Source organism: Halichoerus grypus, chromosome 13, assembly GCF_964656455.1.
Source record: "Halichoerus grypus chromosome 13, mHalGry1.hap1.1, whole genome shotgun sequence".
NCBI classification, from domain to species: Eukaryota; Metazoa; Chordata; class Mammalia; order Carnivora; family Phocidae; genus Halichoerus; species Halichoerus grypus.
This window is the reverse complement of record NC_135724.1, coordinates 78,319,851-78,333,113: the sequence shown is the minus strand read 5'-3', so window position 1 is coordinate 78,333,113 and position 13,263 is coordinate 78,319,851. Positions and strand designations below refer to the sequence as shown.

The following is a 13,263-nucleotide window of genomic DNA, read 5'->3' as shown; positions in this document are numbered from 1 at the left end:
GCAGGGCTTAGGCTGTCTGGGGAGGGGGGCACCACACACAGGGTGGTAGGCTGACTCTAGGACAGCCTCTTGGGGGTGGCGCGATGGGGCGGGGCTTGGGACGGGCAGTGCTGGGTGAGTGCAGGGCAGGACCGAGTCCCAAATGTGGCCCAGCAGTTACAGACACACACAGAGAGGTCAGACTGGTGGTTCCCAAACCTTGCTGCCTGTTGGAATCTCCTGGGGATTTGAAACCATACTGTTGCCGGGCTCCCCCCGCCCCACCCGATTTCATTAGTCTGGAGAGCGACCTGAGCCCTGAGATTTTTTTTTTTATAGCTCCCCAGGTGATTCTAACATGTGGTGTTCCCGCCCAGATCGCCTCCTGTTTGGAAGCCAGGTGACCTTAGGATGGCCCACTCATGCCCTGCCCCACAGCCGCAGGCTCTTACAGCGATGGCACCCTTCTCCAGCATGCAGATGGGCCTGTCGTGCAGGTCGGCGAACTGCACCGCCACCTGGTGGTAGATGGGCAGCAGCAGATCCTCCCGGGCCTTCAGCTGGCCCTCCAGGTCCTTGCGGTCCATGTCGGACAGCTCCGACATTCCTGTGGGCAAGGGTACAAACCAGGCTTTGCGGCAGAGGCCCACCACACTTGAATTCCGATCATACCCCCCAATCCAGCTGCTCCTGCCATCTCAGGGAGGCACTCACAACAGAGAGACAGCATTGAGCCTGCGACTCTGCATGTGCCCCTTTAATCAGAAAGAACCACTGTGCTTTGCATATTGCAAAAGATAAGAAGGGAAGATTATAAACTCTGCCAATTTCACACCTTAGATGAAATAGACAAATTCTTTGAGCTCTGCCGAGAGGAAACAGATAGCCTCAATAGTCCTATATATAATAAAGAGGAATTTGTAGCTAGAAACCTCCTACCGAAGATTTAAAGAAATAATGCCAGTTCAAAATCAGAAAATAGGAGAGAACACTTCACAACTCATTCTAAGAGATTGGCATTACCCTGATACCAAACCAAAGAAATTACACACACACACACACACACACACACACACATACAGATAAATCTTGTGAAGAGCACAGTTATAAAGATATTGCCATCCAATATGGACTTTTTTTTTAAGAGAGTGAGCGAGCGAATGAGTTGGGGAGGAAGGGCGGAGGGAGAGGGAGAGAGAGAATCTCAAGCAGGCTCCACAGTCAGATGTGGGACTCGATCTCAAACACTGAGATCAGGACCTGAGCCCAAATTAAGAGTCAGACGATGAACTGAGCCACCCAGGTGCCCCCAATATGGGCTTTTAAAGAGAATTACATCTAAGGTTACAAGTGAAACAAAGCTATCACTCAAACAAAACTAGTAAAATATTTTGTCTGATGGAAAATTCTAAAAAGACATCTTGCTGTGAAAATGCTGATCTCCTTTACTGGCCCCAAATACTTCCATTTTTATATTTTGTGTGTGTTGAGAAATACATACACTAAGGCATTAAACATTTTTTCTTAGCATTAAAGGGGTTGATTTTGCTACACGAGAACACTGAAAACATCTCACCATTTTTGTAGGTATGTTTCAGGACGTTTCACTTTGTTTTTACCAAACTAGAAACCTCTAGTAGTGGAGCAGGCTGGGCTTCTCTTGCCCTCTGAGAGATGGTGCACTTCTAACCCTCTTACCAAGCTGTTCCACGAGCTTCTTGTAAGCTGGGTCAATCCTTCTCATGGTCTTTATCAGATCTTTCTTTCGGTACTTAATCTCCACTGTTCCCTCCGGCTCCAGAATATTTGCCCTGAAAAAAGAAGAGGCAGGGGTGGAGATGTAGGAGATGTTCCCCAACAAGGGGGTGGAAGCAGGAGAGCCAGGAAATCTGGGTTGTGACTTCTTAGCTCTTTGATGGACTCACTCTGTGACTTGGGCAAGTCAGAGGGGACTCTCTGGTCATCTGCTTCTATATCCATAAAATGAGGGGCTGAGTCCACATTTTAAAATCCAGTTTTCTGAGCTCTGGAAGGCCCTTTCAGCTCTGAGAGCATATGACTTTCTCGAGAACAGCCTACCCTCCTGCTCTTCAGCCACAGTCCTTTATGACTCTCCTAATGTCTGTTCTCCCTGGGCCACAGTACTGTTTCTGATCTCCTTAAAGCTCATGGAGTCACAATATAGAGCTCCACATGGTCCAGTAGGAGCTGGCCTCCCATTTCAAGCCTCTCACTCACCCTTCAGACTGCCCCCCATCCTTTGATAGCTTGGAAGCCCTGAGGAATACTCCATGGAGCTCTGAGCTTCCTGGTGGCCAGAGTGAAAAGTTCATGATGACCCCATTCGAAGCTGCTTGTGTCCTGAGTATTCCTGGAGGTCTGACCTCAACAGCCCCCCATGAGGGTCTAGATGCACTGAAGGCAGGACAGGTTTGGCTCATTTGCACATCACAATGTTTTATCATAATGCCTGGCACATAGTAGGTGCTCAATAAATCTTCATTGAATGAATGAATGAACAAATGAATGAATGAATGAATTACAGGAGCAGAGGAAGCCTCTATCTTGGACAGAACTACTCCTGAGGTCTTTACATCCTATACACCATAGAGCAGAGTCTTCACTTTAAAGTCATTCAAACACTGTGTGGCAAGTATTACTGTCATTATTCTTTCTGTAAACATTCCTGGGATGAATTCCTCCTCAAAAAAGCATCAAGATGGGCGCCTGGGTGGCTCAGATGGTTAAGCGTCTGCCTTCGGCTCAGGTCATGATCTCAGGGTCCTGGGATCGAGTCCCACATCGGGTTCCCTGCTCAGTGCAGAGCCTGCTTCTCCCTCTCCCTCTACCACTCCCTCTGCTTGTGCTCTTCTGTCTATCTCTCTGCCAAATAAATAAATAAAATCTTTAAAAAAAAAAAAAAAAAAAAAAAAAAAAGCATCAAGGTTTTCTTTCCCCTGAAGAACTGGTATCCTTTCATGCAAATATCAATTCTGTCATCGGTTCAGCCACTATTTTCTTTTCTTTCTTTAAGATTGTGTTTATTTATTTAACAGAGAGAGACACAGCGAGAGAGGGAACACAAGCAAGGGGAGTGGGAGAGGGAGAAGCAGGTTTCCTGTGGAGCAGGGAGCCCGATGTGGGGCTTGATCCCAGGACCCTGGGATCATGACCTGAGCCGAAGGCAGACACTTAACGACTGAGCCACCCAGGCACCCCCAACCACTATTTTCCAACCACCCCCTAGCAATCAGGCATGGTGCCAGGCCCTGGGTTATAAAACTGAATAAAGCACGGCCCCTACAGGAACTCGTAGCTTTGGGAGAGAATCAGAGTCCAGGGGGAAGCAGATGACGGGTTTTATTTCCCTTTTCATCCTGGCTGCCAGGAAGCTCAAGTGCTTTCCATCTTTCCTGATTTTTTGATTGCAAACTTCCTTGGGAAGCAGGTGAATATAAGTCATGAGAGAACAAACAACAGTTCTGCCATCTCCGGCTCCAGCCACTAACTCTACTGAGAAAAATCGTTTGTTTGTTTTAAGATTTTATTTATTTATTTGAGAGAGAGAACAGAAGTGGGCAAAGGGGCAGAGGGAGAAACAGACTCCCCGCGGAGCAGGGAGCCTGATGCGGGACTCGATCCGCAGGACTCTGGTATCACGACCTGAGCTGAAGGCAGACGCTTCACCGACTGAGCCACCCCGGCGCCCCCTTTCCTGAGAAAATCTACTTGTGCACTGGATGCTAGTTTCAGATTGGTAAAACTGGAGGCTCTCCATCCTTCAGAAACTCAGAATGCCAGGCACCTGGGTGGCTCAGTCGGTGAAGAGTCTGCCTTCGGCTCAGGTCATGATCCCAGGGTCCTGGGGTCGAGCCCCACGTCGGGCTCCCTGCTCTGCGGGGAGTCTGTGTCTCCCTCTCCCTCTGCCCCTCCCCCCCGCTCCTGCTCTCTCTCTCTCTCTCTCTCTCTCAAATAAATAAAAATCTAAAAAAAAAGAAAACAAAAGAACTTCAATGCCCTGGCAATCCCTGGCCAGCGGCTTAAAGATGACAACGGGCTCTCAGGTCTGGGGGTGGAGAACAAGCCAAGGCTCAGCCAGGCTGAGGGTGACACACCCACCTGCTCTCCTTGTCTGCGTACAGTTCTATGCACAGGGGGTTGATGGAGGAGTCCATGACCACCCAGGAGCCCCCCCGGAGCTCCGCGTAGGGTGGGATGTAGGTCAGGATGGGCTGTTTGTACTGCCTGAGGCCGTCCACGATGTAGGCTCCAAACTTTAGCATCTGGTCGTACATGTCTGCAAACCAAAGCAGTCACCTGCTGAGGAGGCCGCAGGCCCCAGCACCTGTCCGCATGCCAAGCCCGTAGCCCTCATCGTCCTGGGGATCCTGAGGAAGTGTTCAGCCGGGGTGCTTGGTGGCACCGTGGAAAGAGCTCCGGGCTGGGAGTCAGGAGTGAGCCCAGGTACAGACGGCATCCTGACTGTCCATGTGACCTGGACATGTCACTCTCCCTGCCTGGGCCTCAGTGTCCCCATCTGTAAAAGGAGGTGTAAGGCCATCCCAAGGATTCCTTCCAGTTCTGACTCTGGGATGCCCTTGCTGGTGACCGACCCCCCCTGCCCTGTCCTGCTGGTTCCAGCACACAGACACCCTACCCAGCAATAACACAGGTCCTTGCCTCCTGCCCACACACAGTATGGCCCTTATTTTCCACCAAGACGGGGCCCTCCAAGTACCAGGCACCTTACACGGTTACAATGCAACAGTAAAATCGGGCATCATCACACCAAGAGCTAACACCACGTACCAGTGATCAGCTCATCAAATCCTCACCTTGCACCTCTTGGGTTGGTCTTATTCTTAGCCCCTTCACAGGAGGGAAGTTCCCAGGGCTGCCCTCCCGGCCCTGCCCCTCACAGTGTGACCTCTGGAAAGTCACACCGGGAACCCTCAGTTCCTCATCTGTAAAATGGGAAGATGTGACCTCAACTGCTCCCGTCCTCAGGGCCATGGGGGTCTCAGCTAAGAGGATGACGGAGCCATCCAGAGTAGAACCGTAGCAGCACCTTGAGGGGGCTTCCCTGTCCGGGGTGCTGACCCCGTAGCTTTGGGACACCCAGAGGAGAGGCAGCCTTACCTTTCATGCCACCGGAGAACCCCCTCCAGTTGGCAAAGATCATCAGGGGCAACTTCTCTCGGTTGAAATCGTTGATGGCCTGGGCCGTCTTGTAGGCCGAGTCTGGGAGCCACACCTGGCCCGCCTGCTGGATTATCTGAAACACAGAGTGGCCTGGATCAGACTCCTCTGTGCAAGAGCGGCAAGAGGACATGGGGACAGCCATCTGAGCCACACCCTAGAGGGCAAGCAATCTGATCTGTGCTGGCACCTACACCAGAGCCATGGGCTCACAGGGAGGGCCCAAAGCTCGTCTGCTAGGGGCCCTGCTTGCCTCCACGGGCTGCAGGTCCCTTCGGCCTCATTTTCAGGCTCAAAGGGGTGCCAAGTGCCAAGCTAGTCCCGGCCGCACCGAGTCCTAGGACCCACCCTCTGCCTTCTGAGCTCCTCCCAGTATGTGCCATGGCCCACCCTAGACACAGTGACAGGGACGGAGGCGGAAGGCAGGAAGGACTCCCAGGGACTTGTCACCCTCTGAAGAAGAAGAAAAACCGTGTGGGACCATTTTTGCCTCCCACAGAAACCGTGCTGGAGAAATGCGCCCCCATGGCCAAGGACCGGCCCCAGACCCTAGCATGCGACCACCCAGGACTCCCTCTTGGTGGCTAAGCCAGCTGAAAGAGCAGTCCCAAATTCCCAGCCCCCTCACCTTGGCCTCTGAATCCAGGTTGGCAGGGTCCGCAGGCACCACCACCTCCACGGTCCGCGTCTCCACGGCAATCACTCCAACAGGGATCCCCCCTAGCCTGCGAGGCGGGCACGGGTCAGCCAGGCGACACCCGCCTCCCCCCTGTGGATTCAGCGGTAGATGGGTCCTCCCAGCCCCGGCTGACATTCTGTGGGCATCCTGGGTACACGGGCACCCATGGCGGGGAGGGGGGCACACAGAAGACAGCATGGTTTTTACTCTGGCGGGTCATTTTCTTGGAGGGCATTCATTTGGAAGACTCCAAAGCAATAAGAGCCTCCTCACAAGCGGGCGGGCTGGAAAGATGCTATCGGCGCCCCTCTTGGGGCACCAGCCGTCGTGGTGACGGGGACGGTGGGGCCAGTGCAGGGACGGGAGCAGCGCCGTCCATTAGAACTTCCCGCGATGCTGCGCGCTGTCTGTCTTGTGCCATCCAGAACGGCCGCTGTGATGAGCCACTTCCTGTGGATGCTGAGCACCGGAAACGTGGCAAGTGCAGCGGGGGAACGGGACCTCTTTCAACTCGTTGAGGTTTGAACGGTCACACGTGGCCAGCAGCTCCCACAGGGGGACGGGGCGGGTCTAGGCACCGAGGCACGTTTGGAAAGGGTTGAGGGATGCTGAGCCTGAAGGAGCCTCTGCTCAGGGGGATTCTATGACAACAGTGATTGTCACCGCTTGTTACCTTGCTACGGGGCCGGCCCTGTACTGGGCGCGACCCTGGGTTACTCTTGTTTACGCTCTCAATGACCCTACGAGGCAGGTGGAGGGAAAGTCTTTAAAGAAAGGAAGGGCTTGGGGCACCTGGGTGGCTCAGTCGGTTAAGCGTCTGCCTTCGGCTCAGGTCATGATCCCAGGGTCCTGGGATCGAGCCCCACATCAGGTTCCCCGCTCGGCGGGAAGCCTGCTTCTCCCTCCCCCACTCCCCCTGCTTGTGTCCTCTCTCTGTCAAATAAATAAATAAAATATTAAAAAAAAAAAAAGAAAGGAAGGGCTTCCGTGTGGAAGGGGGAGCCGATCTCATTTCAGGTTTAAAAAAAAAATGTTTTTTAAAAAAATTTAAAAAAAAAATGTTTTTAAAATAAAACATTTATGGAAAAGTGAACCAGCTATTAATATGAGACTTAGTATTTAGTATTTTAATACTTACTTATTGCCCAGGAGAGAAATAATAGCAACAACAAAGAGAGTACTAGCAGGTGCTACCACTTACGGAACATTTATGATTTTTTTTTTAAAGTAGGTTCCACGCCTGGCATGGAGCCCGATATGGGGCTTGAACTTGCGACCCTGAGATCAAGACCTGAGTGGAGATCGAGAGCTGGATGCTTCACCGACCGAGTCACCCAGGCGACTGCGTTTATGATATTGTAAGTGCTTAACATACATCATCACAACAGTCCTCTGGGGGTAGGATTATCATCCCCATCTTGCAGATGAGCATGTGGAGGCCCAGAGAGGGTGAGTGATACAGCTGGGCTTGACCTCAGATCTGACTCCAGAGCCGAACCCGTAGCAACTATATAGTGCCGGGAATCTGAATGGTAAATTATAAGGACACTGCTTTGGGCTCCACATAGGAAGGATCTTGCAGGGAGCGGGATGTGTCTGGAAAGTTGAGGACTACACCACTGAGGAATGAGCTGCTCAGTTCTGGGAGCATTCAAGCATTTAAGCCATCCACCAGCTGTGTAGACAAGGGGGTTTCTGACCATGGCCCTCCTGAAATGGAATTCATAGTTTGCAGCGTCTGTGCAATTTTCCGGTGGGAGCATCCAGAGCCGTCTTCTGATTCCTAAAGGGGCCCATGGCCCCCGTGGCTAGGGATCCCTGCCCCAGGGGCAGACACTAGGGGCCAGGGTGCTGGCCCTCAGCAACAAGCTGGCTGAGATGCCTACTAAGGCCATGGAAAATCCAGACTTTATGAAGAAGTTCATCATCCAGAAAACGATCCCCCAGATTGGTTGTTCTTTCAGAAAATCCCAAGGCCAGAAGGAAAGTGCTCTTGGCGGGTCACCCGAGAGGAAAGGACCCCTGGCCTAGTGCCTGGGAATCCTGATACCCGGGGAAGCCAGGTGAGTGCAGCCTGCCCCGTCCTCAACGTTACCTTGCTCGTCCTGTCACCACGGTCTGGGCCCAAGGCGCCATGATTTCCTTGAAACTGCCATGGTCAAAGAATCCACTCTGCCAGGATCCCTTCAGAGCTGTGGACAGAAGCACATAAGCCCAGGCCAAGGGGTTGGGTTGATGAGGGTCTCTGGGTCTGCCTGGTGGGACAGACAACCTGGCCTGTTGACGCCCAAACATCTGTTTCTCCAGAAAACCATACAGATCCCAACCCCATTAAAAAACAAAACAAAACAACAACAAAAAAATCCCCAAAAAACAGGGCTGCAGGAAATAGGCTAAGTCAGGAATTCAGCCCACTTGGAACATCTAACTACATCAGCTCCTGTCAGTGCCAAACACACGGAGATCCTAATCCCAAGGATGAGCCCAAGAAGCAAAGACAGTTGACAGGACACCTTCAAAAGGTGGGATTTGGGGAAGGGACCACCTGCCCTGAAAACCTCATCCTCAACATGCCAGCTGCAGCCTCACAACATTTAACTGGGGGGCAGGGGGGCACTGTCTCCTTCCAAAAGAGAGAGATGGAGACAGAGAAAAGGAGGGGAGGAGGGAGGACAGGATGACGCCAGCTGCAGCCATCCCTGGACAGGAAGCAGTGACGTGCCCATCACGGGGTTCGGGCAAGGAGAAAGGAGCCAGGTGACAGGAGGGTCCCGAGCTGCCGGGGAGGGAAGCTGGGTGCCTGAACCCCAACAGCCCGACTCCAGTGTCTGCCTGGGGGCTGGCCTGACTTGATGGAGAAAATGGTCAGAAACAAGTTGGATATTTTATAATCAGTTAAAGCCACCCCCCTCGGTGCTCACAGGCAAGAAAGCCCAAGAGAAACACAAGATGGGCAAGCAGGCTGAGGGGCCTCCTGAGCCACGCAGCCGGCTGGACGGCCAGGCCGGCTTCTGACAGTGGCAGCAGCTGAAATTACAGACCGGGGATTATGGGAACGGGGGCAGCTCAGCTTTCCTGTTCCGTCCTGGCTGCTCAGAATGTAACCATACGCCTCCTGGAGACAAACTGGCCCCTTTCAGAGAGAGGGAGGGACAGAGAGAATGTGTGTGTGCAAGCGGGAGTGTGCCCATCTCTACATGTATGAAGAGGCTAGGTCGTCCGTCCCGGGTGAACCCCTGGAGGGCTACCTTAGTAAGGAGAGCCAAACAGAGAGCCAGAAAGAAAGAGGGAGAAGGGGGAGTAGTCTTCTCTTGGACACTCTGATGTCTGTATTGTCCACTCTGTAACCATGGGGCGGTTTGGGGGAGGGAGGCCATGCGCTGTGTCGCACTCCCCCTCCATCTACCAGCCCCAGAAACCAGAGGCTGTTTCCACCTCTTCTTGGTTAACAGCTCAGGAGAAGTACAGAGGAAAAAACCCTGCTCCCTCCGCTCCCTGCACATGGGATCTCAGGCGCAACCCTCTGGGACACGTGGCCCAGGATCCCTGCTTCTCTCTGAGTGTTCTTTTGTCCCAGGTGCAGGAAAGAAACCCAAGAGCCAGGTCTCAGGCAAAGCACTTTAGAACTTACTGGGGTGAGGCCTTCCTGCAAGCAGCCACCGGGGGTCGTAGGGAGCCCTGGTCGGGAAGAATCCAACTTCTCTGTCAATGGGGTCCGTGGGTGTGATGATGGGGACTGGGCTGTGATTATCCTAGAAAAGGAAACCAACTCTGTCTCCTTGTGCTTGTCAGTTATGCCTGCGATCTGCTTCTCTCCTCCGACCACGATTATGCCTGGTTACGCAGCAGAGCCTAGGCCGAACTAGCCAGTCATTACCAGAATGAGTAGCATTTGGTGCCGGGCTCTCAACATCATTGCCCTGAATCATGAGGGTAACAGCCTGGGGTATGTGCTCTTGTGATTCCCATTTCACCGATGAGGAAACTGAGGCTCAGAAAGATTAAGAGACTGGCCCAAGGTCTCCCTGCTAGGGAGGAAGGAGCCAGGAAGCAAATCCAGCCTGGCTGCAAAGCTCCAGGAGTCTCTATTGTTCAGTGTTACGTCTTCTGATGAGAGGCAACGCCATCGCTTTCCAAAGGCATCCTTACAGTGGCATTAAAAAAAAAAAAAAAGCGAAAAACAGCCAGTACAGGGCTGGGTGTCAGAGAGTGAAGGAGGGAGGAGTAAAGAAAAATTAACCCTCGCCACAGTGACAGAGCTCCCTGTTTGCCAAACTCCCATGTTACCCAGCAAATGAACCTGATCATGTCTTCCCCACTCGAAGCCGCAGGGGTGTACCGCACCTTTGGCATGTAGGACAGCCACTCCAGGATGGTGTAAACGCCCTCGAAGTCATCTGGCACGGTGATGTGGGACACGCCGTTGTAATGCATGATCTGCACGCCGCCCAGCTGGTTGTTGGAGGTGTAAACCTCTCTGCCCAGGACCTGCTTTGACACAGCGCGCTTAGCAAGGGCCCCCCTCCGGCTCAGGCCCCTCCCATCCGTTTGGAAATCATCTCCCTCTGTGGTCCTCAACCTGCACACTGCAATGACCTGGGAGCTCTCAAAAGGCCTGCTGCCCAGGCTGCATCCAGATCCATTACAGCAGAATCTTTGGGGCTGGGGCGCGGCATCAGTATTTTTTCCTTCAATTCCTAGGTAATTCCAACATGCAGCCCAATGTGAGAGCCAGCGAGCCCACCAGATGACTTTGGTCTTCTCAAAAAAAGAAACCCCACCCCGTGTTTCTGATTCGGCAGGTTGGCACCGAGGCCTGAGAATCTGCATTCCTAACAGGTTCCCCGGTGAGGCTGATGCTGCTGGTCCGGGGAGCAGACTTTGAGAACTTCAGTGGGATTCTAGCAGACATTATATCACGGGAGCTTTATGGCCACGTGGGCGTATGTTTTAATACAGTGAAAACAGTAGAATACCAAACTCTACATTTACCCGGAGTCAGGTAGAGAGAAGACAAGAAGGAAATACAGCAAAATTTTAGTAGGAGCCAAATTACAGCGGGCGGGGCGGGAGGGGGGCGCGTCTCTTTCCAATTTTCTGCAATATGTAATGCCATGTTAATAATTTTTAAACACTTAGGGGCGCCTGGGTGGCTCAGATGGTTAAGCGTCTGTCTTCGGCTCAGGTCGTGATCCCAGGGTCCTGCGATCGAGCCCCACGTCTGGCTCCTGGCTCGGCGGGGAGCCTGCTTCTCCCTCACCCTCTGCCTCTCCCCCTGCTCATGCTCTCACTCTCTCTCTCTCTCTCTCTCTGTCTCAAATGAATAAATAAAATCTTTAAAAAAAAAAAAAATTTTAAACACTTAAATGTCAGTACACAAGAGAGTTCTACCACAAGAGCCTAATATATTTTTTTAAATTTTTTGGGCTCAGGGTGCCTGGGTGGCTCAGTCGGTTAAGCGGCTGCCTTCAGCTCAGGTCATGATCCCAGGGTCCTGGGATCGAGGCCTGTGTCAGGCTCCTTGCTTAGCAGAGTGTCTGCTTTCTCCCTCTCCCTCTGTCCCTCCCCCTGCTAGGGCTCGCTCTCTCTCTCTCTCTCAAATAAATAAAATCTTTAAAAAAATAAAATAATTTTTTTCGGCTCAAAAGAAACTCAGATAAGTGCACATTGGAAAAAGAGCTAGAAGACGTCAGTAGGAAGGACACTGGTTTCATCCTGAGAAAACTGCCCCATCAGGGGACATGGGAATGTTAGAGTGAGTCCCAGCCCCCCCATGGCGGCCCCCTTCCCCCCCCCAAGCTCCTCCGCGGTCACCTTGTTGAGAGCGCCAGCTCCCGTCAGGATGATGTGAGAGTTTTCCACCTGGATCACTCGCTGGCCCAGCCTCACCAAGTAGGCCCCGATCCCCACGGCTCGGCAGGTCACCTGCAGAGACAGGGGCCCCTTTGAATTCCCGAGGCAGGCCAGGAACCCACCGGGCATGTGGAAGCTACAGTCGGGCGACCGGCAACCTGACTGGTGACCAACCAGCATGGGCACAAGCCAGGTCTTCGGGCTCACTGGACCCTGGCTTCCAGAAAGAATGTGGTGAACAAAGAAGAGTGTGGTGAGGACAGACAACAGACACAGAATGTTCTGGTTCTTGCTTCATCCAAGGCCTAGCTCTTATATGTAGCTCTTCTGAGCCACGGCAGCCTCGCACACAACCAAAGGACATCTAGGAGCTGGGGCGAAACGTGATATTGGAGTAAGGTCGCTACCGAGGTAAGGGCACTGCGCCAATGTGAATGTCTTGGTCTTGCTAATGTACTGTGGTTACGTAGGATACCGTCATGGGGGAAGCTGAGTGAGGGGGACAGGGGACCTGTCTACACTGTCTTGTAACTTCTGGTGGGTCTTAAACTATTTCAAAATTATATATATATGTATCATTGCATATCATATGTAATTATGATATGTATATGATACATTTAATTAAAATATATATCATATATTATATAGGATACATATAATATATATTATGATACATATAATTATAATATATAATACATAATACTCGTAAACTATTTCAAAATTATATATATGTACCATATATATAATTAAATATGATACAGATAAAACATCTATTTTGGAATATATAAAAATAAACATATCTTTATAGATATTAAAATAAAAATATGATTTTTGGAATATATAAAAATATACAATATATAAATTATTTATATATATATCTAAAGATATGTATTTTTTATTTTGAAATATATATAAATGATATCTAGAAAACAAGCCTAAGGAAGACACCCATGGCCAGCATTTTCCACCTCGGAAACTGATGATCCAACACTGAATGTAAAGATAAGGTCTCGAATGACAGTCTACCATGAAAGGGTAGTAGTACTACTAGAAACAGCAAATATTTCTGAAAAGGCCAAGGGAGGGAGGGGGGAGATATTTCTTTAGTACCAATTAAAATCAGATAAAAATTCTCCTAAATACTCAGTTCTTTTTTTTATTTTTAATTTAAATTCTAGTTAGTTAACATATAGTGCAATATTGGTTTCTGGAGTAGAATTCAGTGATTCATCACTTACATACAACACCCAGTGCTCATCATAACAAGTGCCCTCCGTAATCCCCATCCCCCATCTAGCCCATCCCCCACCCACATCCCTCCATCAACTCTCAGTTTGTTCTCTATCATTAAGAGTCTCTATTTTGTTTCCCTCTCTCTTCTTTTTCTTTTCCCCCTTCCCATATGTTCATCTGTTTTCTTTCTTAAATTACACGAGTGAGATCATATGGTATGTCTTTCTCTAACTTATTTCGCTTAGCATTATACTCTCTGGCTCCATCCACGTCATTGCAAATGGTGAGATTCTTTTTGATGGCTGAGTAATATTCCATTG

At 50.8% G+C, this 13,263-nt stretch overlaps 1 protein-coding gene across 3 annotated transcripts in view; it reads right to left on the bottom strand.

Moving 5' to 3' along the window:
- ACACB (acetyl-CoA carboxylase beta) overlaps positions 1–13,263 on the bottom strand; it is a 122,681-nt gene that overhangs the window by 3,074 nt on the left and 106,344 nt on the right. For all 3 annotated transcript variants that reach the window (XM_036085976.2, XM_078060860.1, XM_078060861.1), the window contains 9 exons: positions 11,672–11,782; positions 10,202–10,345; positions 9,489–9,609; positions 7,953–8,049; positions 5,807–5,903; positions 5,119–5,254; positions 4,099–4,276; positions 1,678–1,790; positions 432–586 (listed from right to left, as the gene is read on the bottom strand). In XM_036085976.2, coding sequence (XP_035941869.2) covers positions 432–586; positions 1,678–1,790; positions 4,099–4,276; positions 5,119–5,254; positions 5,807–5,903; positions 7,953–8,049; positions 9,489–9,609; positions 10,202–10,345; positions 11,672–11,782 — 1,152 coding nt within the window. The remainder of the gene's footprint in view (positions 1–431; positions 587–1,677; positions 1,791–4,098; positions 4,277–5,118; positions 5,255–5,806; positions 5,904–7,952; positions 8,050–9,488; positions 9,610–10,201; positions 10,346–11,671; positions 11,783–13,263) is intronic.